We start from the raw sequence: 23,059 nt of genomic DNA on the forward strand, positions 1-23,059 counted from the left end.
GACTTCGGCCTGAGCTGAATGATTCAGCCGCAGATGTCATGGGGCAAGGTCCGGTACTTGATAGTGCGCCGAGGGTGTGGGGTTTAACAACATAAACTGCAAATAAACCAACAGTGAACTTTAGAAAAAATCCGAGCATGGTGGCTGAAACAGGCTGGAGTCACCAGCTTCCACTGAAGACTTTAATTTTGAAAAACACGAAGGGCTCAGCTGTGAATCTCGTCAGAGCTCGCTTCCAGAGAACGCCAGGGGTCGGTGGATTAAAGCCTCTGTTTATTACACAGACAGACAGAAACTCGATTCATCCAGCACATCGTTTTTCTCAGGCAGGCCTCCCCGAGTTTTCCTGACTCCGAGTCGCCACGTTCCGGGATATTTTAGCCGCTGCCTGTCAAACCCGGCGCGCGGAAGTACGGACAAGACTCCTCCCCTGTACCGGAAACAGTTCCCGAGATTTGGCGCGACGCGCGGAGGAAGCTCAGCGAGTTTTGAGGGATTTTTAATATTAACTCGCTCTGTTTTTGTTTAAAGGACGGGAATTGTAGCGCTTATAATAAGTAAAGTATCGCTCAAAGCGGTTGTCATAGGTCCTGTCTGTGTTTCATGCAGCGTGTTTGTCTAATTTGGCTGGTTAGGGCGTTAATGTGACTTGGCCGACTGGAACTCGGTTAATGTACCTGAACTTGAGGTTGTTGATAAACATCTTCATTGGGAGGTCGGAACAACCCAACAATGAGGAATTCTAACGGTGAGCAGACGTTTTCACATTCAGTAAACAGCTGGCTAGATTTTGAAGTTCAGCTATTAACGCTACCTGACTAACTAAGGGACTAGCTGGAGTCCCAGACCAGTGGGCTTGAATTTATGTTTGAATGTGTGTTCTTGTAGGTCATGTGTGGCTAGTTGTTTCCAAATCGTTAGTAACCTGGTCTGGTAACTGTTTAGATGTGTGTGTTTGCGGTAAGTGGTAATGCAGTGTTTCCCAGCCCTGCAGCAAAAGTGCACAATGCACTTTTACACCAAAACTTTCTGAAAGTATTTGTTTACATATCAACCATTAAATTATGAAGGAATTTTGAGATGATGTAAGCCAAGGATACAAGAGAGTACCTTGGGAACAGGTAACAGTATCGAACAGGAACAGTCTTGACTTCTGAACAAACTAAGAACTAACTGTGATGGAAAAACTCTAATGAATAGTCACTTTTCTGGAACTCATTCAAATCCTCTTTCTTCTTTCAATCAAACAGATGAGCGTTTACCAGTTGCTTCCCTTCGTCTTCTAGCCCCACCCCTGAGACTGGTCTCTGCTGCAGTTTGGAAGGTGATGCAGCAGCGTGATGTGAGGCATTATGGAAAGCTGGAGGAATTTGTGACCTCAGTTTCTGAGACTGTACCTGGGTTGCTAAATTACAGACATCAGGCCAAACTCACTCTGGGTTTGCGCGCACAGGTGAGTTTGTACTTACGGGTGTAACATTACACACGTGTTCAGGTTCGATTTGACTTGTGATTCTGAGATCAAAACTTATTTTAAAAAAAGTCTACTCCATAAAATGGTGTACTACACCGATTTGTTCAGCTCAGTTAAATAAAAGAGATTATATGAAACTTCTGCCAGCCATCAAACAGGACCAAATATTGCAACCTGTAGAGGGTGTGCATAACAGAACGCCCCCCCTCCCGCTTTGCTATCATAGGCAGCACCCTGATGCCTAGTTTTGCCTGGTGCCTGGTGGTTGGGATAGAGTAGTGGTTTACACCTCTGCCTTCTACGCTGTAGAATCCCCACCTGGGCAAACACCCTACACTACACCAATAAGAGTCCTTGGGCAAGACTCCTAACACTGCCTTGGCCTACCTATGTAAAATGATCAAATTGTAAGTCGCTCTGGATAAGAACGTCAGCCAAATGCCTTAAATGTAAATGTAGTTGTGATCATTTACAGAGTTTTCCATAAAAGACTGTTTGTTAGTGAGTGTCAGTGAATGTTTATTTTTCAATACTATGCTAAAACTGTTACACCCTTAAATGGGAATTTCATGGTATCCCTTAGTCATTGAGAGGTACGTAGGTATTTTTTCTGATTTTACCATTATAAACATAAATTAAAGCTCAGAAGACGTATGTTTACTGGTTGTTTACATCTCAACTATTGAATTATGCTACAGTTTTTATGTATCTTAATTCTAGTGTAAGTTAAGAGTCAGACCGTAGATGGTTTTCAAGCCAATCCTTGAGGAGATCCAGAGTTAAGAATAATGTTTTTTTTTTTTCTTCTCTCAGATGTTCTTGCAGTATTTACAAGGATCAGTAGAGTGGCTCTCATCTTAGATGATTTTTTTTTTTTTTCCCTAGCTGATCCTGGAACAACTTCACATGTCCCAGTCTCCTGACCCTGAGCTCATTCTCCCTCAGCTGGAGAGACTGCGTGCTCCCACCCTATCCAAAGGGAAAGTGAGTGGCCTTTATTCTATCAATCGTCATCTTACTTTTACATTTTATTTTTTTGGTGTGCTGAACAGCTGATAACATTTTCATTTTCTGTATTCTGTGTTTCATTTTAGAGAAAGGACCAAAAAGTCGAAATGGCTGTGAAGAACTTCCACACCCTTGTCCACACTCTACTGAAGTCCCCAGCATCGAGGAGGCAATTCTTCCAGGTGAGAAAGGCTGACATGGTGCTTCTCTGAATATCTATTAGTAAAGTCTTCAGTCTTGATAGTCTCTTAATGCTATTACATACTTTAAAACATCCTTCTGTCATACATCCATATATACACAAAATCTTTTCTCTAATTTGACTTCAGGAGGAGTTTGACTCTAAGTATGGACCACAGTACAACTCTGCCCTAGAAAAGCTGCTATGGGAGTTTCTGACCAGACTGGACCAGCTGCTTCCAGTCCCAGATCTTGCCCAGGTCTTTGTTTTTCTTTTTTAATCTGTTATGTGACATTTGTTGACTGTATAAAATCATTTATAAATCTTAATCCAAATGTCATCTTCAGAATTTCAGTAGTCGTCATTGTGATGCTGCAGTGAACTTAAGTTATCAAAACATTTAAAAGGTAGATAATTATTCTTAAATGTTTCCAAGCACCAATTTTGCCATTTATAAGGTTTCATGGTTGTCAATGACTTGACTGCTAATTTTTCAGGGTTTCCACTAGAGGTGGTCATTCATACTTACTGTAATTTGAAACGCTGCAGTGTCACACTGATAGATACGAGGGTGCTGTGTTGAAATGCCTGGTAGAGTAAGGCTACATTACCACACAGCATGTAATGTTTGTTCCTAATATTTTAGATTGGGATCCACAATAATATCAATCATATCAGCATCAGCAGATAATTGCTTACATAAACAGATGTTTACATGAACAGATGTTTAGTTTTGAACTGGCATTTCAAACTGATATTTGATTGTGTCTCCAGAAGGGCGTGATATTTAAGTGGCACTGGGCTACAGTGCTAACATTCCTGCAGTTGTATTAAATTTACTGCAAAGGTTACTCTTTAGAAATGAATATTATACTAATCCAAGTAGATTATTAAATTATGTATTAGAATCAGTAGAAATGTATATGAAAAATCGGGAAATATTGGATAAAGGCAATATTCCATATGGCTGCATCCATAATTTTAGTAGGACTCGACAACAAATAATGATTGATTGAGGAATGATTTGTTTAAACTTTTTCTGTCAGTATATCATTCAATCAGTAAGAGGTCATTAGTGGTTGTTTTGTTAATATTAGAGGTTGTTTTGTTGATGTTTGCATTTTTTGAGTAAAATCTTTTTTTTTTTTTTTAGTTATATAGAAATTACTCTGAAAAATTATTTTCCTAAAAGTGTGGAACCCCGTTTTATTTATTTTTCTTTTTTTATAAATACCAATTAAACATTTAAACTGTGAAAAGCTTTAAGTAGAAAAGCCTCTGTGTAGTCTTTATGCAGACATTGGACCAGCTTCCTCTAATAAGCAATTTGTTAAGAAGTACAAGAAAAACAGATCATCTCAGATCACCTTTGAAAGGCCTCGTCACATGTCTCTGTTCTAATTGTGTAATGTGTTCTGTATAGTCTATTACTTGTACTCTTGTGCATTTATCCATGTATTCATTGTAAATATCAAAGTATGTTTGTTTCTCATTTATCCAAAAAGAACTGAAGACCACACAGAATGTGTACTTAACCTTAAAATCCCATGATTATTATATCCTAAGTCTTATTATTCAGAAACCATGTGGACTACAATGCAAACAGAGTTAATCTTAGGTTACAGATTCTAAGATTTGCAGGGCCTGGTCACAAAGAACCCCCTAATTGAACTTAGCTGGTGACTGTGTGTGTTTGTGTTTCAGACTGTGTCATGGCTTAGTGCTGCCCCAGCTGTGCTGGAAGAATGCGCACGCTCCGCAACTCAGCCGCAGCTTCTCCGGACTCTGCTGCAGCATGAGAAATGTCTCAGACACTTGGACTCAGCTGGTCAGCATAGTGACGATATGAATGATTTGAATATCGAAAACATTGATTCAGATTTTGATGTTTTGGTAATGCTGATTTGCTGATTACTCATCCTGTTCTCTCTTTCACCCCAGCATCCGTTCCTTCCTCCACTGGGGACTCTATCCTATCCTCCCTTTCACTCCCTCCTTCTGGCAGGGTTCGGAACACAAACCGATCAGGATCTGCTCCTACACTGAACCTTGCCTTAAGTCCTGCTACGTCGACAGATAAGTCCAGTAGCAGAACAGTGTCGCAAATTGCACCTGTGATTGGGACGATATCCGGTAGAGAGCTTGCTCAGAGGACTTTAGCCAATCAGGACATTTTGGGAAGAGACAGTGCAGATGAACTGATGAACACAGGTGCTTCCAGTTACACAAGGACAGAATTGAGGTCATGTCCAGCGAGTGAGATTTTGAAGAATGTTCCAGAAGAGGAACACTTTGTTGGGAATATGCTGGTTACTGTAGTCAGTCAAACGTCTACAAGCAGTGAAGCAGAAGACACTGATGAAGCTCAAATGCAACCAGTGAGAAGAAGTGCCCAGAGGAGGAGTAGTGGTACAAGAGTACTGGAGCAGGACAGGAAGATTAAAGAAGAAAGGCTTGAAGATGACAGCAAGACATGCCCAGGAACTGCACAGGACATTGTATCCCATGAAGGCCAGCATCTGCCTGCTGTCCTTGCCTCCTGCATGAAGCGTCAACTTAGAGTCGTCATCCCAAGACTGGATATCAGAGATGTTACTCAACTTGACAGTAACAGTGAGAAACAGATTACAAAATCCCCAAGTCAGCTATTCACCAAGCACACATGCAAAGTGAGAAATGGTGACTCTGTGAACCGAAAGAGGAAACTTGATTGCACAGGGACCCCTGAAAAGAACCTGAGTGGCACAACTAAAAAGCAGTGAGAGAAACTCTTTTGCACATGTATAGATAAACTCAGTATATTAGTATATACAGTGGGGCAAAAAAGTATTTAGTCAGCCACTGATTGTGCAAGTTCTCCTACTTAGAAAGATGAGAGAGGTCTGTAATTTTCATCATAGGTACACTTCAACTATGAGAGACAATATGAGGAAAAAATCCAGGAAATCACATTGTAGGATTTTTAAAGAATTTATTTGTAAATTATGGTGGAAAATAAGTATTTGGTCACCCACAAACAAGCAAGATTTCTGGCTCTCACTGACCTGTAACTTCTTCTTTAAGAAGCTCTTCTGTCCTCCATTCCTTACCTGTATTAATGGCACCTGTTTGACCTTGTTATCTGTATAAAAGACACCTGTCCACAGCCTCAAACAGTCGGACTCCAAACTCAACCATGGCCAAGACCAAAGAGCTGTCGAAGGACACCAGGAAGAAAATTGTAGACCTGCACCAGGCTGGGAAGAGTGAATCAAGCAGGTTGGTGTGAATAAATCAACTGTGGGAGCAATTGTAAGAAAATGGAAGACAATACAAGACCATTGATAATCTCCCTCGATCTGGGGCCCCATGTAAGATCTCATCCCGTGGGGTCGAAATGATCATGAGAACGGTGAACAAAAATCCCAGAACTACACGGAGGGACCTGATGAATGACCTGCAGAGAGCTGGGACCAAAGTAGCAAAGGCTACCATCAGTAACACACTACGCTGAGAGGGACTCAAATCCTGCAGTTTAAAAGGTAGGCGTGTCCCCCTGTTTAAGCCAGTACATGTCCAGGCCCGTCTGAAGTTTGCCAGAGAGCATATTAATGATCCAGAAGAGGATTGGGAGAATATCATGTGGTCAGATGAAACCAAAACAGAACTTTTTGGTAAAAACTCAACTTGTCATGTTTGGAGGAAGAAGAATGCTGAGTTGCATCCATACCTACTGTGAAGCATGGGGTTGGAAACCTCATGCTTTGGAGCTGTTTTTCTGCAAAGGGGACAGGACGACTGATCCATCGTCAAGGGAAGAATGAACGGGGCCATGTATTGTGAGATTTTAAGTCAAAACCTCCTTCCATCAGTGAGAGCATTGAAGACGGAATGTGGCTGGGTCTTCCAGCATGACAATGATCCCAAACACACTGCTCGGGCAATGAAGGAGTGGCTCCGTAAAAAGCATTTCAAGGTCCTGGAGTGGCCTAGCCAGTCTCCAGACCTCAACCCCATAGAAAATTTGTGGAGGGAGTTGAAAGTCCATGTTTCCCAGCGACAGCCCCAAAACATCACTGCTCTGGAGGAGATCTGCATGGAGGAATGGGCCAAAATACCAGCTACAGTGTGTGCAAACCTGGTGAAGACTTGCAGAAAATGCTTGACCTCTATCATTGCCAACAGTGGTTATGTTAAAGTATTGAGTTGAACTTTTGTTATTGACCAAATACTTATTTTCCACCATAATTTACAAATAAATTCTTTAAAAATCCTACAATGTGATTTCCTGGATTTTTTTTTTTTCTCATATTGTCTCTCATAGTTGAAGTGTACCTATGATGAAAATACAGACCTCTCTCATCTTTCTACGTAGGAGAACTTGCACAATCAGTGGCTGACTAAATACTTTTTTGCCCCACTGTATTATCTTTATCTGGTATGAGTATTGCCTGTTTGAGATGAGAATAAATACATGACTGATGTCTGATTACAAATGTGGTCAATAAAGTCTTTCCAATTTAAGGAGCTACTGAACAATCAAAAGTAATAATAATATTAATCTCTTTCTGTCTAGAGTCTGTGCTGGGTCACCCTGTATTCCCACAGTCATGCTTGCAAGGATGGATAGTTCAGGTAACTATTATCAGATAAAACCCCCATTTAGGGGATTAAGGCCCAATCCTAGTTCTTATTTTTACCTCTACCCCTTGTTTTTAAGTGTCACCTTGCCCCTAAAAACTGAGATACAAGGGATACCATTTGAAAGCTTCCTCTACGAAATGGGACAAGCCTCAAAAAAAAAAAAAAAAAAAAGCAAGCAAGCTTTTTACACGTGACCCAGTCAGTCTGCAGTGCTGGCTGCAGTTCAGCAACCTCGCTTCTGGTCTTCAGTTAAATTTAGAGCACTATGTGTTCACAATTATTTATTGTCACCTCTAATTCTTTGGTAATGTGAAGCTGAAGTCAGCTTTTTGCCAGCTTCTCGTTCAGTTTCCTTTCCCAGTTACATTTTGACACATCAGGCGTCAACACTGCTGGACTATTTAAGGTGTTATGGGAACTTTAGATAACTGGCTACCGAGACATCAGCAAACTTTTTTTTTTTTATGCTTATGATGAAGAAAGGACCATAATACAATGAATTGACATTGAAATAAGAGAAAACAATGGATATTGTAATTTATTTTTACAGAGACATTACTCACATTTGTGGGTTTCTTTGGTCGCTTGTGCAGCCATCTTTAGGGTTTTTTTTTTTTGTCTCATAACACTCCTTTTGGAGTGTACCTCTGAATTTACTAACAGAGATCTATTAGAATGACCTAATCTTCTTTATACGACACCTTCAGACTTCATTTTTTCAAGACCTTGTACACCAGTGGTCACCAATCTTGCTCCTGGACATCTTCATTCCTGCACTTTGTTACAACCCTCAACAACCTCACCTGATCCAATTATTGTCTTTGATTAGTTAGATGCTTGATTGTTAGATTTGGGTCAGGTGTTAAATTGCAGTAAGGTGGATCTCCAGGAGATCACAGTTGATATAAAAATTTTCAGGTGCACTATTCTAAACAATTCTTTGCCACCATACTACTGCCTAGCTTTCTGGAAATTCATTACCTTGCATTTTCCATTTTACTCCTCATTCAGTATGCCAATCATTTGTTTGTCAAATTTTAAGTTTGTTTTATCTAAAATTAAAAAATAAAATTTTAAATGAATGATATCTTGGTTATAGGAATAATTAGATGAACACTGGTTTGGTTCCTGACTTCTTGCTGCACTCCAAAAACTTCATTGTTGAATTCCATTAGCAGCACCTGATTTAATTTAAGGATTTAGTGATTTAAGTTCTGATTAGCTGTAAATACTGGACTTCTTTGAGAAGAACTTTGGAAATGCTTAAGCTAATACACTCACACACATCAAAGCTCAGTGTTATGTATGTATGTGTTTCTATTGTTGATGAGTCTACCTATTTCCAGAAAAGGCCTCTCCTGTAAATGAATCCACTGATGACATCGTTGTTGATTCAGAAGATGAAGTTACTGAGAATGTGAAGGGCAGAGTAAGTCTGTACATTTAAATAAAAAATACAATATACATTAAAACATATTAGTGTAACAACAAAGAAGCTAGTATCATGATGCCAATGATGTATTGTATTGCAGCGGTTTTCAACTCGATACTGCAAGACCAAGAACAATACTTATGTTCCCACTTTACAGGAGTTCTGGACTCCTGTTTTCTTTCGTCGGGAACTTGTGTCTCCTGGAAATGGGTAGAGATGATGTTTATTTAAATAGATGATTCGCTACTGTCCTTACATTCTAGCCATAAACAAGTGTGCTACCACTGATGTAGCCTTTTTTTCTATGTTTTTTTGAGTAACTGTTCAGCACTCTTAAACTATTGCATAAATGTCAAATGTTTCCTTTTTCTTAAGTAGCTATTATGGAGTCAGATAGGTCAGTATCTGTTTGTCAATATGAGTTTTTATAACATAAGATGCTGTGCATTAAAGGGGAATTTCATAATTGTTTCTGTATAATTCAATAATTTAGATGCAAAAAAGCTATTCGGTGTTTTGATGTGAAAGTGTGAAAAATACTTCCGATTTCTGTATAGTGGTGGTTATAGAAATCGGATCATGATGTATATTACACAAATATAGCCATCTGATTTGTGTGAAGTAGCTTTTAAGGCTTTCGGTTATCAGTTTCTCTCAGCATTTATATGAAACATTATAATTGGCTGTATTTCACATAAAAACATTCCGACTTTGTCTACATCTTTACCATTTTATTTATTATAACTTTGTTCATTTTGGGAAATTCCCCTTTAATACCCACTAGGACATGTGCTAAATATGTTTTAATGCAACAGTAAACATGTGTGCATGCTCTTTAATCTAGTTTATTTGTATATTTTAATTTTTTTTTTTTACATCATGTCACAAACTACCTATATAAACATTTCAACGAATATGCCTTAATAAACATAAACTGCATCTAAATCACAGAACACTTTTCATTTTGTATTTAATAGCATAGTCGGTAATTTAATTTCTTCAAAAACAAATGTCATTTTATATTATGTGAAGATCAAATCTGACATTGCATTTCTCAACTGTATGTTATGATGTATGATTATATAATATTGTATGACTGTAAATGGGTGTTTTCTGGCTGTTTCAAACATGCACACACTCACACACACTACAGTCTGGAATTCATGCCCCCTGTCACAGTAATAGTTTCTCCAGTGATGAAGGATGCCTCATCTGAACACAGGAACGCGATCACTTCCCCAATGTCCTCTGGCTTCCCCAGCCTGCAGTTCACCAGATTTAACAAATCATTCGTGTCACAGTTCCTCAATGCAGTATTACAGACAATTAAATCAATGAATGTCAGTCACACTCTCGCCCTTTATTTTGAGGGTTTTTTTTTTAACAAACAAATAATGTTCTTGACTTCATCAGACATTACTCGCACTTGACTCACCATTCATGAATTGTATTCACTTTGGCTAGTCCATAAACAAAATAATGATCAACTTCATAACTTTGTGTTGACTGTCAATGCTTAAGGTCTGATCTAATGTCAAAGTAAAATACAAATACCTTTTTATGGACATCTGCTTCAGCAACTCGTTTCTCAAATCTTCACTCTGCCATAACTGAAACACCAAAAGTGTTGAGTAAAAACCCTTAGGAATTTATATAGGCACTCTGCTCAAAATGAAAAATGTAACCATTGCTTCATTGGCTGTAAACATGCCTACTTGCCTCCTACAGTGATGCTACAGTAGTCTCGCGTGAGATTTTCTATTTAAAGTTTAAAAAACCTTCTGATGATGTATCTTGAAGGTGGGAGGAACATTTGACAAACATAAAGGTGGGTTGTTTGAATTTTTTTTTTTTCTGCTAGCTAATTTATGCAGACGGAAGCCAGCAGATATCTCATGTTACTGCTAGGAAGATTAATCAAATCTATTTATTAACCTCTACACACCAATGCTGTATGACATCTGTGTAATGCATACATGATATTGTAGTAAAAGAACATTGATGGACATAAAGGTTATTAAATCGTGAATATTGTCAAACTGGTGAGGCTGAGAGGTCAAATACTATGCCACATAATACTATGGAATATGAAAGTGTGTTTAATCCTAGTTGGAGGCTTGAATGCCCCTGTACAGTTCCTAATTTAGGGGACTGTAGGATAGAACCACACATAAAAAACCCTCCAAACAAGGTAGCTGAGCAGTATTCAAGCTTCAAAAAGAAAGTGATAAAAATACAGTAACCAATATAGAGGAGAGAAAAACAATAGTCCTTACGGCTGTGCTGAATCGTGTTTTGATGATTCCTGGAGCCACACAGTTGATTCTGATGTTGCTCTGAGCGAGGTCAGGGGCGAGCGCTCGGGTTAGACCCAAAAGAGCCGTCTTACTCACACTGTACGGTCCCAGACCCTGACAACATGCAAACACCATGAGGTCAGGTCACAACATACGCTACATGGACAAAAGTACTGGGACACCTACAGGCACTTTCATGACATGCCATTCTAAAGCCAGAGGCATTAATATGAAGTTGCCCTTGGCAGGTAGGTAACGTTCTCCTGGCATTCGCCAAACCCAGACTGTCTATCAGACAGCCAGACAGAGAAAAGTGATTTGTCACTCCACAGAATACGTTTCTACTGCTGAGTAAAGGGGCAGCGTGCTTTACACCATCTGACGCTTGGAATTGTCCTTGGTGATGTAAGGCTTGCACACAGGTATATCTAGATGGGACGAAATTTCGCAAACTGACTTGTTGCTATGGTGGCATCCTATTACAGTACCATGAATACTTTGAATGATCCATTCTTTCATAAATATTTGTAAGGGCAGACTGCATGGCTAGGTGCTTGATTTTATACACCTGTGGCAATGGGACTGAATGAAACACCTGAATTCAATGATTAAAAGGTGTGTAGCAATACTTTTGCCCACAGAGTGTACATTCTAGAGTACATGGTGAGTGCTAATTGGATGAAAATATTTTGTTAAATAATTCTGTCAATGTTATTGTTATATGGTCTTTTTTTTCTTTGGAAGGCAAAATTTTATATGATATGACTGTTTACCTGCATTGGCTGGTATCCCGCTACTGAGGACACCAACACCACTGAGCCACCTCTGAAAAGGAGAATCGTGGTCAGAAACAAATGTAAAAAAAAAAGGGTTTACTCTTCTACTCTTGCTTTATTCTCTCACCCTCTTTTCTCCATGTGAGGCACTACTTGTTTAGTCAGAAGGAATGCTGCTGTCACATTGACATGTAATATCTGAGGAACACAATCACAAGAACAAAACTAAGTATGTGGTAGAAGTGTAAAATAAGTTCAACAACAGAGGCAGGAACAAAGGCTGGGCATCATCTGTAAAAGGTGAGGACCCAGAACATCGAGTAGTGATGGATCTGGTAGGTTTTGCTCAGCATTACTCTTTTAAGAGATGAACTGTCATATACATATACATACATACACTGCTCAAAAAAGGGAACACTCAAATAACACATCCTAGATCTGAATGAATGAAATATTCTCATTGAATACTTTGTTCTGTACAAAGTTGAATGTGCTGACAACAAAATCACACAAAAATCATCAATGGAAATCAAATTTATTAACCAATGGAGGCGGATGGAGCAAGACATGATGTCCCAGATGAGCTCAATGGGATTCAGGTCTGGGGAATGGGCGGGCCAGTCCATAGCTTCAATGCCTTCATCTTGCAGGAACTGCTGACACACTCCAGCCACATGAGGTCTAGCATTGTCCTGCATTAGGAGGAACCCAGGGCCAACCGCACCAGCATATGGTCTCACAAGGAGTCTGAGGATCTCATCTTGGTACCTAATGGCAGTCAGGCTACCTCTGGTGAGCACATGGAGGGCTGTGCGGCCCTCCAAAGAAATGCCACCCCACACCATTACTGACCCACTGCCAAACCGGTCATGCTGAAGGATGTTGCAGGCAGCAGATCGCTCTCCACGGCGTCTCCAGACTCTGTCACGTCTGTCACATGTGCTCAGTGTGAACCTGCTTTCATCTGTGAAGAGCACAGGGCACCAGTAGCGAATTTGCTCCAATGAGCCAATGAATCCTGGTGTTCTCTGGCAAATGCCAAGTATCCTGCACAGTGTTGGGCTGTGAGCACAACCCCCATCTGTGGACGTTGGGCCCTCATACCATCCTCATGAAGTTGGTTTCTAACCGTTTGTGCAGACACATGCACATTTGTGGCCTGCTGGAGGTCATTTTGCAGGGCTCTGGCAGTGCTCCTCCTGTTCCTCCCTGCACAAAGGCGGAGGTAGCGGTCCTGCTGCTGGGTTGTTGCCCTCCTACGGCCTCCTCCACGTCTCCTGGTGTACTGGCCTGTCTCCTGGTAGCACCTCCAGCCTCTGGACACTACGCTGACAGACACAGCAAACCTTCTTGCCACAGCTCGCATTGATGTGCCATCCTGTATGAGCTGCACTACCTGAGCCTCTTGTGTGGGTTGTAGAGTCTGTCTCATGGTACCACGAGTGTGAAAGCACCACCAACATTCAAAAGTGACCAAAACATCAGCCAGAAAGCAGAAAGGTACTGAGAAGTGATCTGTGGTCCCCACCTGCAGAACCACTGCTTTATTGAGTGTGTCTTGCTAATTGCCAATAATTTCCACCTGTTGTCTATTCCATTTGCACAACAGCTGTGAAATTGATTGTCAATCAGTGTTGCTCCCTAAGTGGACAGTTTGATTTCACAGAAGTTTGATTTACTTGGAGTTATATTGTGTTGTTTAAGTGTTCCCTTTATTTTTTTGAGCAGTGTACATACATACACACCTACATATATATAAATACAGTTGTCATCTTGCTATACTATTCAAATGTAATAACAGAATTACATATTTTATTACCACAATTAATTCACATTGTGTTTTTTTTTTTTTGTTGACAAAGTCATGTGCATATTGTCACTGTCAAACCAAAACTTGGTATCTCCTAAAACATTTTTACCTTGCAATGTAAGTATATATAACAAGTTTTTAGTTTTTAATCTAACACATTTTAGACCATTTTATGCATCCATTTATCATGAAATTTTGATACAGTGTGAATGGAATATGCTGTTTACTAATTTTATACAAAACACCCAAGGTTTTGTTTCAACAGCATACCTTGTTCCAGACTTCTTCTGTAGAGTCTAGGATATTTCCAAAGAAAGGGTTCACTGCTGCATTAGAGACCAGAAAATCAATACCCCCACATTGCTCCAGAGTCTAAGGAAAAAAAATGACATAACAGAAATCTCCAAAATACACAAAGTGACAATTTTCCTACGTATTTATTGAGAGAAAAGGGACTAAGAGCTTACTGTGCTGATCAGTTTCTCTCTGTCCTCACTGTTTCCCACATTACAGCAGGTGCCAGTCACCTGGATATTTTCACTGCGCAACAGTGACACGGCCTTGTCCACGTTGGCTTGCCGACGACTGCTGACAACAACATGAGCTCCTCTCTTCCCCAGTGACTGTGCAGTAGCCAAGCCTATCCTGAAAATCAGGTTATTACACTATTTTTTGACAACCTCATATTTTACACTGTGTCTGTAACAATGGCTAATAATTATGTCTGCTGTTGTTACTTAATCTTGACAGCTACAATAGCCAAAAACTGCATGAACTGCAAAAGCAGAAGATTTGGTACCCATCTGTGGATGCCGTAACTATGGCAACTTTTCCAGCCAGGCTGCCCTGGGACATCATTCTTCTACCAGCAACTCCGTTGGTCAAAAGGCACTTGGTGAATGCCCTCAACATTTCCTTAAGATTATGATAAGAAAAGAGAAAATGTTATATTACCATATTAGAATGACCAGTAAAATCCATAATGACAGCCATTTGTACGTAGTTAGAGAGCAGCAATTTTTTTCATATAATAGAATCACAGAAATATTGCCATATAGCCTAAAATCTGAAACTACAAACTAGATTTCCTTACACAAGTGATTTTTTTTTCAGAAAGAACTGAAAAAGTAATGGCAACTTCAGTGGTCTATTCTTAATAATCAATCGGATTTCTTTCTAGCTCATGCCTGGCATGGTGACTTTAGAAATATGAGCGGCTGCTCAAGAGAATCCCATTCTATTATCGATGCTTTTCTATGGAGTTTACACAAACCGTGTGTGGGCAATTGATTTACTGTGTCGGCAATGGGTGCATCTGGGGTGGAATTTAACAGATGTTTTACATTTCTGATTAATTCAATTGTTGTGCTGTGACAGTCATTAAGAGCAGTGCAATGTGAAATGATACACTGTACTGAAACTTGGATTTCTTCACAGTGCTGGTAACAGGACCCAAGGATCACAGTGTTTACAATGCAAATATAGCCATTTTATTTATAATCCAAAACACAAAGTGAACCTGAACATAAGCTGTGCGTGTAATGAGAATGGTAAAACAGCAGTAAAACTGAAAAAAAAGTTTTCTTTGGGTGCTGTTTTGCTTTATAACACTCTGCATGCATCTCTCCAGCTGAACTGATTTAAATATGTTTTACACCAAAACTTTCTCTCTTAACTATCATAAAACTGTCTCAGGCAGCAGGAAGCACATCTGTAACAATGTTTCATCATTTTCAGAAAAGTAGCTTTTAGAGGCACTAAATGCTTCGGATGTCCGCTTTAGTACATTTGAAGCATTTTACATAAAAAACACTCTGAACAGCGTGAATAACTTTATTTACCAAGTAAACATTTAATTATGCAGACATTTAAAAAAAAGTCCATGGAATTGACCATGAAGTAGCTGAACTCACTAATAGAAAGGGCGTCTGGAAACATTTGAACAAATAATACACAAAGAAGGTCCATGAAACGTCGTTTAAGGACTATCTGCACCACTGTAGTACAGTAGACACTGTAGTACAGTAGACATCTAAAATCGGTAGCTAAGGTTAGTAGTTTAGTAGTTAGTAGTCTAGACCGCACAGTGTGTGACAGTATACTGAGGTTAAAGGTTGCATATAAAGTGTGTACTCCTCCTACAACTTCACTAGCACTGCCCAAGCAAACAGTAGAGTGTATCGTTATATTTCGGGCTGTTTTTGCTCTGGTAGCTCGCTGGTAAACATTTGCAGTTTGGCGGATTTTTTATCAGAGCAGATAAATTAATGCAGAGGATTAGTTGTTGGCTTTACTAAAGCGGTGTTGCCTAATTCGCGGGTAAACATAAAAACGTTAGACACAAAAGCATCCAGTTAACGGTAAGATTAATTCTGTCACGAATTTGTTGTGAAAACTGAGAGAAGAGCTGTGAATTTTACCTGTGTGTGAGAGCAGCGAGGCGAGCGTTACTGCACTGAGTGTTCTTCAGAACAGCGCCTCCTCTCACGCAGCCATGGTCGCGGATGTTGTTCTGTGTAGGTGACAGCTGATTGGCTGCACCTCGCTTCGCCCATTTCTGATTGGTTACTGTCGCCGTCTGCAACGTTCGTTTGTCAGAATTTTTTTTTTAAGTTTTTAAATGTTTTTATTTTAAGTCTTTATTTTCTTTGGTTAAGAGAAAATCACTAACAGCACTATTGTTGTAACATTTCTTTACCAAAGGTGATTTACATGTTTGTTGAATGTGTTATCTAAACAAACTCTTTTGATGTTTGAACAGACTCTAACTGCTGCCAATTTTTGTGCCATTGGGTTTCAGTGTAAATCTAGGGTAAAGGCACAAAGCTCTCGCTTATTTTCTACCTATGTGTGGTGGCTTTTCTGAGATGTACATTTTTTAAAATAAAACGAAATTAAAAAAATTCTTGTTCTAAAACCTGATTGGCTGAACACGTAAAATCGGAGCCAACGGAAACAACATGGCTCGAGCGGGCGTATGTTAGGGCTGATCGAATCCAGAAAATGTGGTGTCGCCTCAGATTCTGATTCAAAGTGACATGAATCAAAAGAGTCGTAAAGAAACGTAGACGTCGGATAGAAGGAGAACTGATAAAAACAAAGAATACAATTTTAATTATATTTCTACACCAGCAAGGAAATGTGGAGATCTATTTTTTTGGCTGAACTGTATCTTATTGTCTTTGATCAGCTCCTTCATGTGTTTTATTGCTGACAGTGTTGTTTGATTGTATTTTATATCACATATTTTACATTTTACTTTTTTATATACTGTTTCTAAAGTAAAACGCAGCTGGCCTATCGAAGTGTGAGTTGTGGATTGTTCTGGCTGGAATTGAGTCCAAGGCTTTGGAGTGAATCGCGAGTCGACTCAAGATTCGAGTCGCCTGGGGCCGCCATACAGAAACAAGCTGAAACAAATCTTTTCCGTTTAGCTTAGTTACGACTGAATTTTCGGCTGAATAGAAGGATAAAGCAGGTCACCGTCTTCAAGATAACACGGCATGAGCATTCTGACTAGACAAAGCTCAACATTTCCTAAATACTGTCCCACTCTTTAAATGTTTCTTTTAGGGGTTCTTTAGCAAGGACAGTGGTTCTGTGTAGCTTCAAAAAGTGTTCCGATTCTATTTACAACCGTACACAACACATTCTCTATCACTCTGACGAACCATTTTACGGTGCAAAGAACCCTTTGAACACGCAAATGGTGCTTTGAGTGTTAATAGTTCTATATAGAACCATTAAGAACTTGTGACGAACCATCTTAATTTTTTTTATTTTAAGTCTTTATTTTCTTCGGTTAAGAGAAAATCACTAAGAGCTCGGAAAAAGTTTTAGCACTACTGTTGCAACATTTCAGTACCAAAGGTGATTTGCATGTTTGCTGAATGTGTTATCTAAACGAACTCTTTTGATGTTTGAACACAGTAACTGCTGCCAATTTTTGTGTCATTGGGTTTCAGTATAAATCTAGGGTAAAGGCACATTTGTTAAATACTGTCCCACTCTTTAAATGTTTCTTTCAGGGGTTCTTTAGCAAGGACAGTGGTTCTGTGTAGCTTCAAAAAGTGTTCCGATTCTATTTACAACCGTACACAACACATTCTCTATCACTCTGACGAACCATTTTACGGTGCAAAGAACCCTTTGAACACGCAAATGGTGCTTTGAGTGTTAATAGATCTATATAGAACCATTAAGAACTTGTGACGAACAATATTTTTTAAGAGCGCAAATTTAGGAGAACCCCAACTGCGACCCGACTTGTTTCAACCTTCCCTTTGTACTGTTAGCTGAATAAGATAATGCTAGCGTTTCCAGACGGGCTGTGGGAGGAACCTTCGCTTAACTCTCATAATGACGTTACATTCATTCATACGGCACCGTGTCGGTGTCACTTGTGGGTGATGCTGTTTTCTGCACACTCTTCTGTTCTCTCTCAGTGCGTTAATGGCACTATACTGCAGTGACGGCGGTGAATAACGACATCTCTGCGCTGAGACACAGGCTAAGACGAACAACAGCGAGGGGCGCTGTCACAATATTCAAACTCCCAGTCTATCGCACTCAAGTTATTCCTTGACGTCTTCTTTACCTCAGTGACGGTGTAGCTAATTAACTAACACTTTAACGCAACTTTGATTACAACTCTTCGTTTCCACGAGGCCGAAGCGGGTCCTTATTCTTGTTTAAATTTCCCCGTTCCACCATAAATGTTGCATCAGTTCCTTTCTGGCGCCTGATGTCTGCTGCACATTTAAGGTGGAACGTGAAAAAGCGAACGCGGGGCCAGCAGGAGCGTGACCTTAGCTTCGTTATGTTTCAGCTGTGCGTGAGGCGCATTAACATAGGATTTAAATAATGAGCGTTCACCACGGCTTCGAATGTGGCTCATCCAATCAGTTTTGAGAACGGGACCTGCGTGTGAAACTTAAACAAAACAAAAAAACAAAACTTTGGTTGTGATAATCAGCCTCGGAGCCGACACACTCAGCAGAGTTACGTACGCGTTAAAGCTCTCGCTATTCAGTGTCTGTCTGAACTGTAAAGATGTGTAGATGCACCCGTATAACGTTAAATGCCTAAATGCCGTGTGGAGATGCCACTGGCTACATTCATACGTTCGGTGGTTCAACGGTTAGCTAAGTTTGCTATTAGGTTAGCAAGTTAGAAATGTAGCTAGCTAGCTTGCTGGTTACCTAGCGACAGCTCTGGATATTCCCAGCTTTCCCACACGTCTCATTTATTCCCTTTTTATTTTATTTGGACCAGTCCATCAGGAAACACTGTTTTGCATATTAGCCATTTTAAGTTCTCCCTTACGAATACTGTCTCTAAAAGTAATCAGCATTCTGTCACGACAGTAAGAAGTGGCTAATTTTACCTGTGAATTGTTTCCATTAAGCTCCCCAGGTAAGCTGTTTTACTGCTACAGCATATAAATATATAAATATATATCTAATGTTAGTAACTAATAGTAGCATATGCCTCAACACCTAACCTGTAGCCAGCAAGATATTAGATATTAGGCCGAAACACAAGACTGTACAGAGAGACAAGATATTAAATTAGATTAAGGTGACCCTTATTAGTCCCACAACAGGGAAATTTCACCTCCGCATTTAACCCATCCGTGCAGTGAAACACCACATACACTCTAGTGAGCACACACACACACTAGGGGGCAGCCCGGAGCGGTGGGCAGCCCAATCCGCAGCGCCCGGGGAGCAGTTGGGGGTTAGGTGTCTTGCTCAAGGACACCTCAGTCATGTGCTGTCGGCTCTGGGGATCGAACCTGCGATCTTTCGGTCACGATGCTGGTTCCCTAACCTCCAGCCCATGACTTTTATTATTACAGTAAAATTGTGCTGTTTGGACAGTACCATAACACTTAACTATTACACTTATTATATGAACTCAGCCACGTTGGACTGTAAATGGCTTAGTGATATGTTTTAATTTATTTACTATTTCTTTCTACTTTTAAGCCTGTGACAGATGCTTTGTGTCTAATGTTTAGTCTGCCAGGCTTTAGTTCAGGCATTTCATAGTTTTATCGCTCAGTCTCATTTTTTTCGGATGTGAAAAGCAGTCATCTTTGACATTTTCAGTGTATTTATTTTTCCTGTAGGCATGCTAAGCTGCTCTACCATCCTAAACACTGAGTCTGCAGAGGAGGGTAAGTTGTTGTGTATAACAGCTGGTGTCTCATTCAAAAAATATTTTTCTTACCAAAATACCTTTACGGCAAGAGGAAACATCTGATCACATGTTACGTATTGCTTTATTTTGCCCTCTTTGTTTGTGTTGTCCAGGGTCCAGTCAGCAAAACAGTGCAGCACCACAAGTACAACAACAGCTACCCAACACAGCACGTAACCTTCAAGGCTCCCTTTCAGTGTCCTGCACAATATATTTGAAAATAGCCCAGTAGATTGACATAACAGATAGATGTGTGTATGTAGTATGGTATGTGCTTTCTGTTTCTGGCAGCCAGTGCTGAAGCCACAGTCACTCTGCGGAGGAGTACGTTCATAGTGTTTATCACAACCAGCACTGTCATTATCCTCATTCTCTTTGGTGGAGTTGTCATCACTAGTGAGTGGAGAATTTGCTTTTCAAAAGGTTGAAAGTGAATTTAATGTATTACTTTAATGATTAAACAAGCCTGGGAAACTTGAAAATTTCCTTAAACCTTCTAAACATCTGTTTTTCACCGTTGTTTCATGTCAGCTGATCTTGATGAACAGCTTTTCTTAATTCGACAGCCACTAAGTTAGCAGAGATGAAAGATCTACTTAATCCAGGTGAATGTTATTCTTCATCACCAGTTTAAATCTTCAGTGTAATGTTCCTAATCAATAATCAATGGAGTGTTTTCCTCTGATTATTTATATATACGTGAGTGGTACCTAGATATTATCAAATATGAAATATGTAATGTGAGGATGTGTTCCCTCTTGTCTTTATATTACAGGTTTAGGCGCAGGTGACTTTATCTGCATGTGGAGATATAAAAGAGATGTATTAATGTGTTGAAAGAAGAACTGTTTTATTTTAGCAGTGGTTGCTATTCATGTTGTATTTCCCCTTTTAGGTCAGACTGAGGCTGAGAAGGAGTTTCCTAGTCTGTCAAGTAAGTACTTAGAGTTTTTTTTTTTGCTCATTACCAAGCCACACGCAATAATGGCTGTGGTGAAATCTGTGTAATAATTTGGGAATAAATTTCTGATAAACAACTATAAATATCTATAAACTGCCTTCACTTTAATATTCTTGTGATGAAAATCCTTCACTGTACATAGAGTTGGTTTATAATTAGTTCATGTGTATTAAAATATGCTGTTGAACATTTATCATGAATATGTGCCCAGGAAGAGAAGGTGTTGTTCCAGATGAAGGTAAGATATTTTTGTTTTTCTATCTGTAGTAACTGCTTTTAAATGTGAATGAGAATCTCCTTTAACTCTTTTAAAATGCACTTTAGTCAGAGACTAGGCTTAATATGTGTGAGCACAACGGCCCTTGAAGTGCAGTAATTTTCTCTTGTTTACAGTGTGGCATTGGATTGTGGCAGCTAAAGGTACAGTGACAGAAAACTTGTGAATTTTGGTTGGAAAAAGTGAAGAGAATATGCAGTGAAGATATGTCTCTCTCTCAATCTTAATTAAAAGTGTACTTAAAGTAAGAACATATTGACATTTAAATAGGGCTGCACAAAATGACAATATTTAGCGTTATTATGATAAATTACACCGTAGAATATTGTGGATATTGCCAATACTCAAAAAACATTTCCCAACTGTATGTCCCAAGAGCATAATTAGTTGTGTTTTTAATTGGATTTAGTGCAACACAGTATGTAAAATGTCAACTGTAAATCATTGTATTTACAGTTTTTGGTGTTTTTTTTATTGCTTTGTCTGTTTCAACTAGTTGCATGTCTGGAAAAAAAAACATCACATATCGTGTATTGTAAAAAGTTCTTGAAGAATTATTTGCCATATTACTCAGCTCTATATTTTAACATACTTGACAATATAAAAGTAAAAGGGAAATGTTTTATTGACTGGTGTAAATCTTTCTTGGTGGTATGAAATGCAGTGGTGCAGTAATAGATCTTGCACAAAAAAACTAATTAGCTTAGTATTGGGCAGTTTACCTTACACTAATATGAAATTGGTTCCATGTTTATTTAATAAAATGACATGTTCAGGAACTCAGCTCAAAGCAGCATGTTCCATTTCAGCAATACTTCAGTAAAGCACAAGTCTTTCAAAATAATCTTTAAACATTGTAACAAAGTACTCATCACCCAAATATTTTCCATGCACGGTTATTGACCATACATCACATGACTCCTCACGGACTTTAGGTAATCCATTTGGGTCTTACAGCAAATGCCTCAACAGCCCAAAGAATTTTGGGTATCTGATTTGGGTTGAATAAAATCTCCAGACTCTTACTTAAGGGTCACTACTATCACAGCATACCTTTAACATGAAACTGTTTTTTTCTTTGTTTGCAATTTGTCCACAGCGGATGTGGTTCTTAATCCTAAATCAGCTCATGCTCTCCTCAGAGTGAGCAATGACGGCAAGAGTCTCTATCAATCCTCTCCAAGCAGCCCTCCCCGAGTCCTGATGGCTGAGACATATCTGAAGTGCATCTGTGTTTCATCCAAGGTCCTGCCCAGCACTAGGGTCTATTTGGAACTTCGGGTAACACGGTCTGTGCCGTGGACTGTGGGATTTCGTACGGCATCATTTGATGCAGACAACAACTATGATTGTTCTCCTGCTGCTGGCATCTGGACAATTGCCTCAGTAGATGGTAAAATATTAATCAATGCTGGTAAAGCCATTCCAACAGATTACACCACACCAGCTAGACTGGGGCTGTACTTGGACTACAGACTTGGTCAGCTGTCCTTCTATGATGCAGTGGCCAAACTTCACCTATTTACATACGTTGCCAACTTCAAAGAACAGCTTTTGATATACGCATCTGTTGAAACTGGGATTGAATTGGTGCCCGACGCATTTATTACTTTGATTTAATTATATACAGTGAGTAAAGGGTAGATATAGTTCATGATGTGCCTTCATGGTCGATTTTTTTGCTTTCTTTATTACTTATGAATTTATGTAATGCATATAGCACCGTGAATTAAAACTGCAAACACATCTATTAATGCACAAAGTGCATGAAATTAATACACACAATGCACAAACATTTTAGTGAGTGTATATGTACATCTGAGACATGTACACACTCAATTTTTCAAAATAACTAGGAAGTGGGGTCATACAGTATTGTGCAAGAGTCAGAGACCACCCATAATTGACCTAATGTCTGTCAAAACTGCCAATAATTACAAATGATTTATTTTTAGCTTCAGGAAATAAGTAGAAAAAGGCATATAACAGAAAATTACACATAAGCCTCAACCACAT

The 23,059-nt window shown here is 39.4% G+C and overlaps 3 protein-coding genes across 4 annotated transcripts; 2 read left to right on the forward strand and 1 right to left on the reverse strand.

The window, feature by feature from the left end:
* Positions 1-129: 129 nt before the first annotated feature.
* Positions 130-9,240, forward strand: tinf2 (TERF1 (TRF1)-interacting nuclear factor 2). 2 transcript variants are annotated; one of them, XM_017718740.2, is made up of 10 exons: positions 130-748; positions 1,251-1,453; positions 2,360-2,458; positions 2,569-2,664; positions 2,812-2,922; positions 4,368-4,491; positions 4,605-5,421; positions 7,219-7,277; positions 8,633-8,715; positions 8,819-9,240. In XM_017718740.2, the coding sequence occupies exons 1-10, from the start codon at positions 733-735 to the stop codon at positions 8,930-8,932; spliced, it is 1,722 nt and encodes a 573-aa protein (XP_017574229.1). In that variant the 5' UTR covers positions 130-732; the 3' UTR covers positions 8,933-9,240. The 2 variants fall into 2 exon arrangements, with proteins under 2 accessions (XP_017574229.1, XP_017574230.1); XM_017718741.2 differs by having other exon boundaries at positions 1,287-1,453.
* A 430-nt stretch (positions 9,241-9,670) lies between these two features.
* On the reverse strand, positions 9,671-16,105 carry dhrs4 (dehydrogenase/reductase (SDR family) member 4). Its single transcript, XM_017718749.2, has 9 exons — positions 16,022-16,105; positions 14,401-14,516; positions 14,069-14,246; positions 13,872-13,973; positions 11,919-11,989; positions 11,789-11,840; positions 10,995-11,129; positions 10,273-10,328; positions 9,671-9,980 (listed from the first exon to the last, which is right to left on the reverse strand). Exons 2-9 carry the CDS (start codon positions 14,511-14,513, stop codon positions 9,866-9,868), a joined length of 822 nt encoding a protein of 273 aa, XP_017574238.1. The 5' UTR covers positions 14,514-14,516; positions 16,022-16,105; the 3' UTR covers positions 9,671-9,865.
* Positions 15,781-22,700, forward strand: LOC108440046 (butyrophilin-like protein 9). The gene is made up of 9 exons (XM_017718751.2): positions 15,781-15,961; positions 19,735-19,782; positions 19,919-19,978; positions 20,097-20,228; positions 20,337-20,410; positions 20,701-20,739; positions 20,978-21,004; positions 21,160-21,186; positions 22,143-22,700. Exons 5-9 carry the CDS (start codon positions 20,389-20,391, stop codon positions 22,661-22,663), a joined length of 636 nt encoding a protein of 211 aa, XP_017574240.1. The 5' UTR covers positions 15,781-15,961; positions 19,735-19,782; positions 19,919-19,978; positions 20,097-20,228; positions 20,337-20,388; the 3' UTR covers positions 22,664-22,700.
* The last annotated feature ends 359 nt before the right edge of the window (positions 22,701-23,059 follow it).

Source organism: Pygocentrus nattereri, chromosome 2 (genome assembly GCF_015220715.1).
Source record: "Pygocentrus nattereri isolate fPygNat1 chromosome 2, fPygNat1.pri, whole genome shotgun sequence".
Classification (NCBI taxonomy): Eukaryota; Metazoa; Chordata; class Actinopteri; order Characiformes; family Serrasalmidae; genus Pygocentrus; species Pygocentrus nattereri.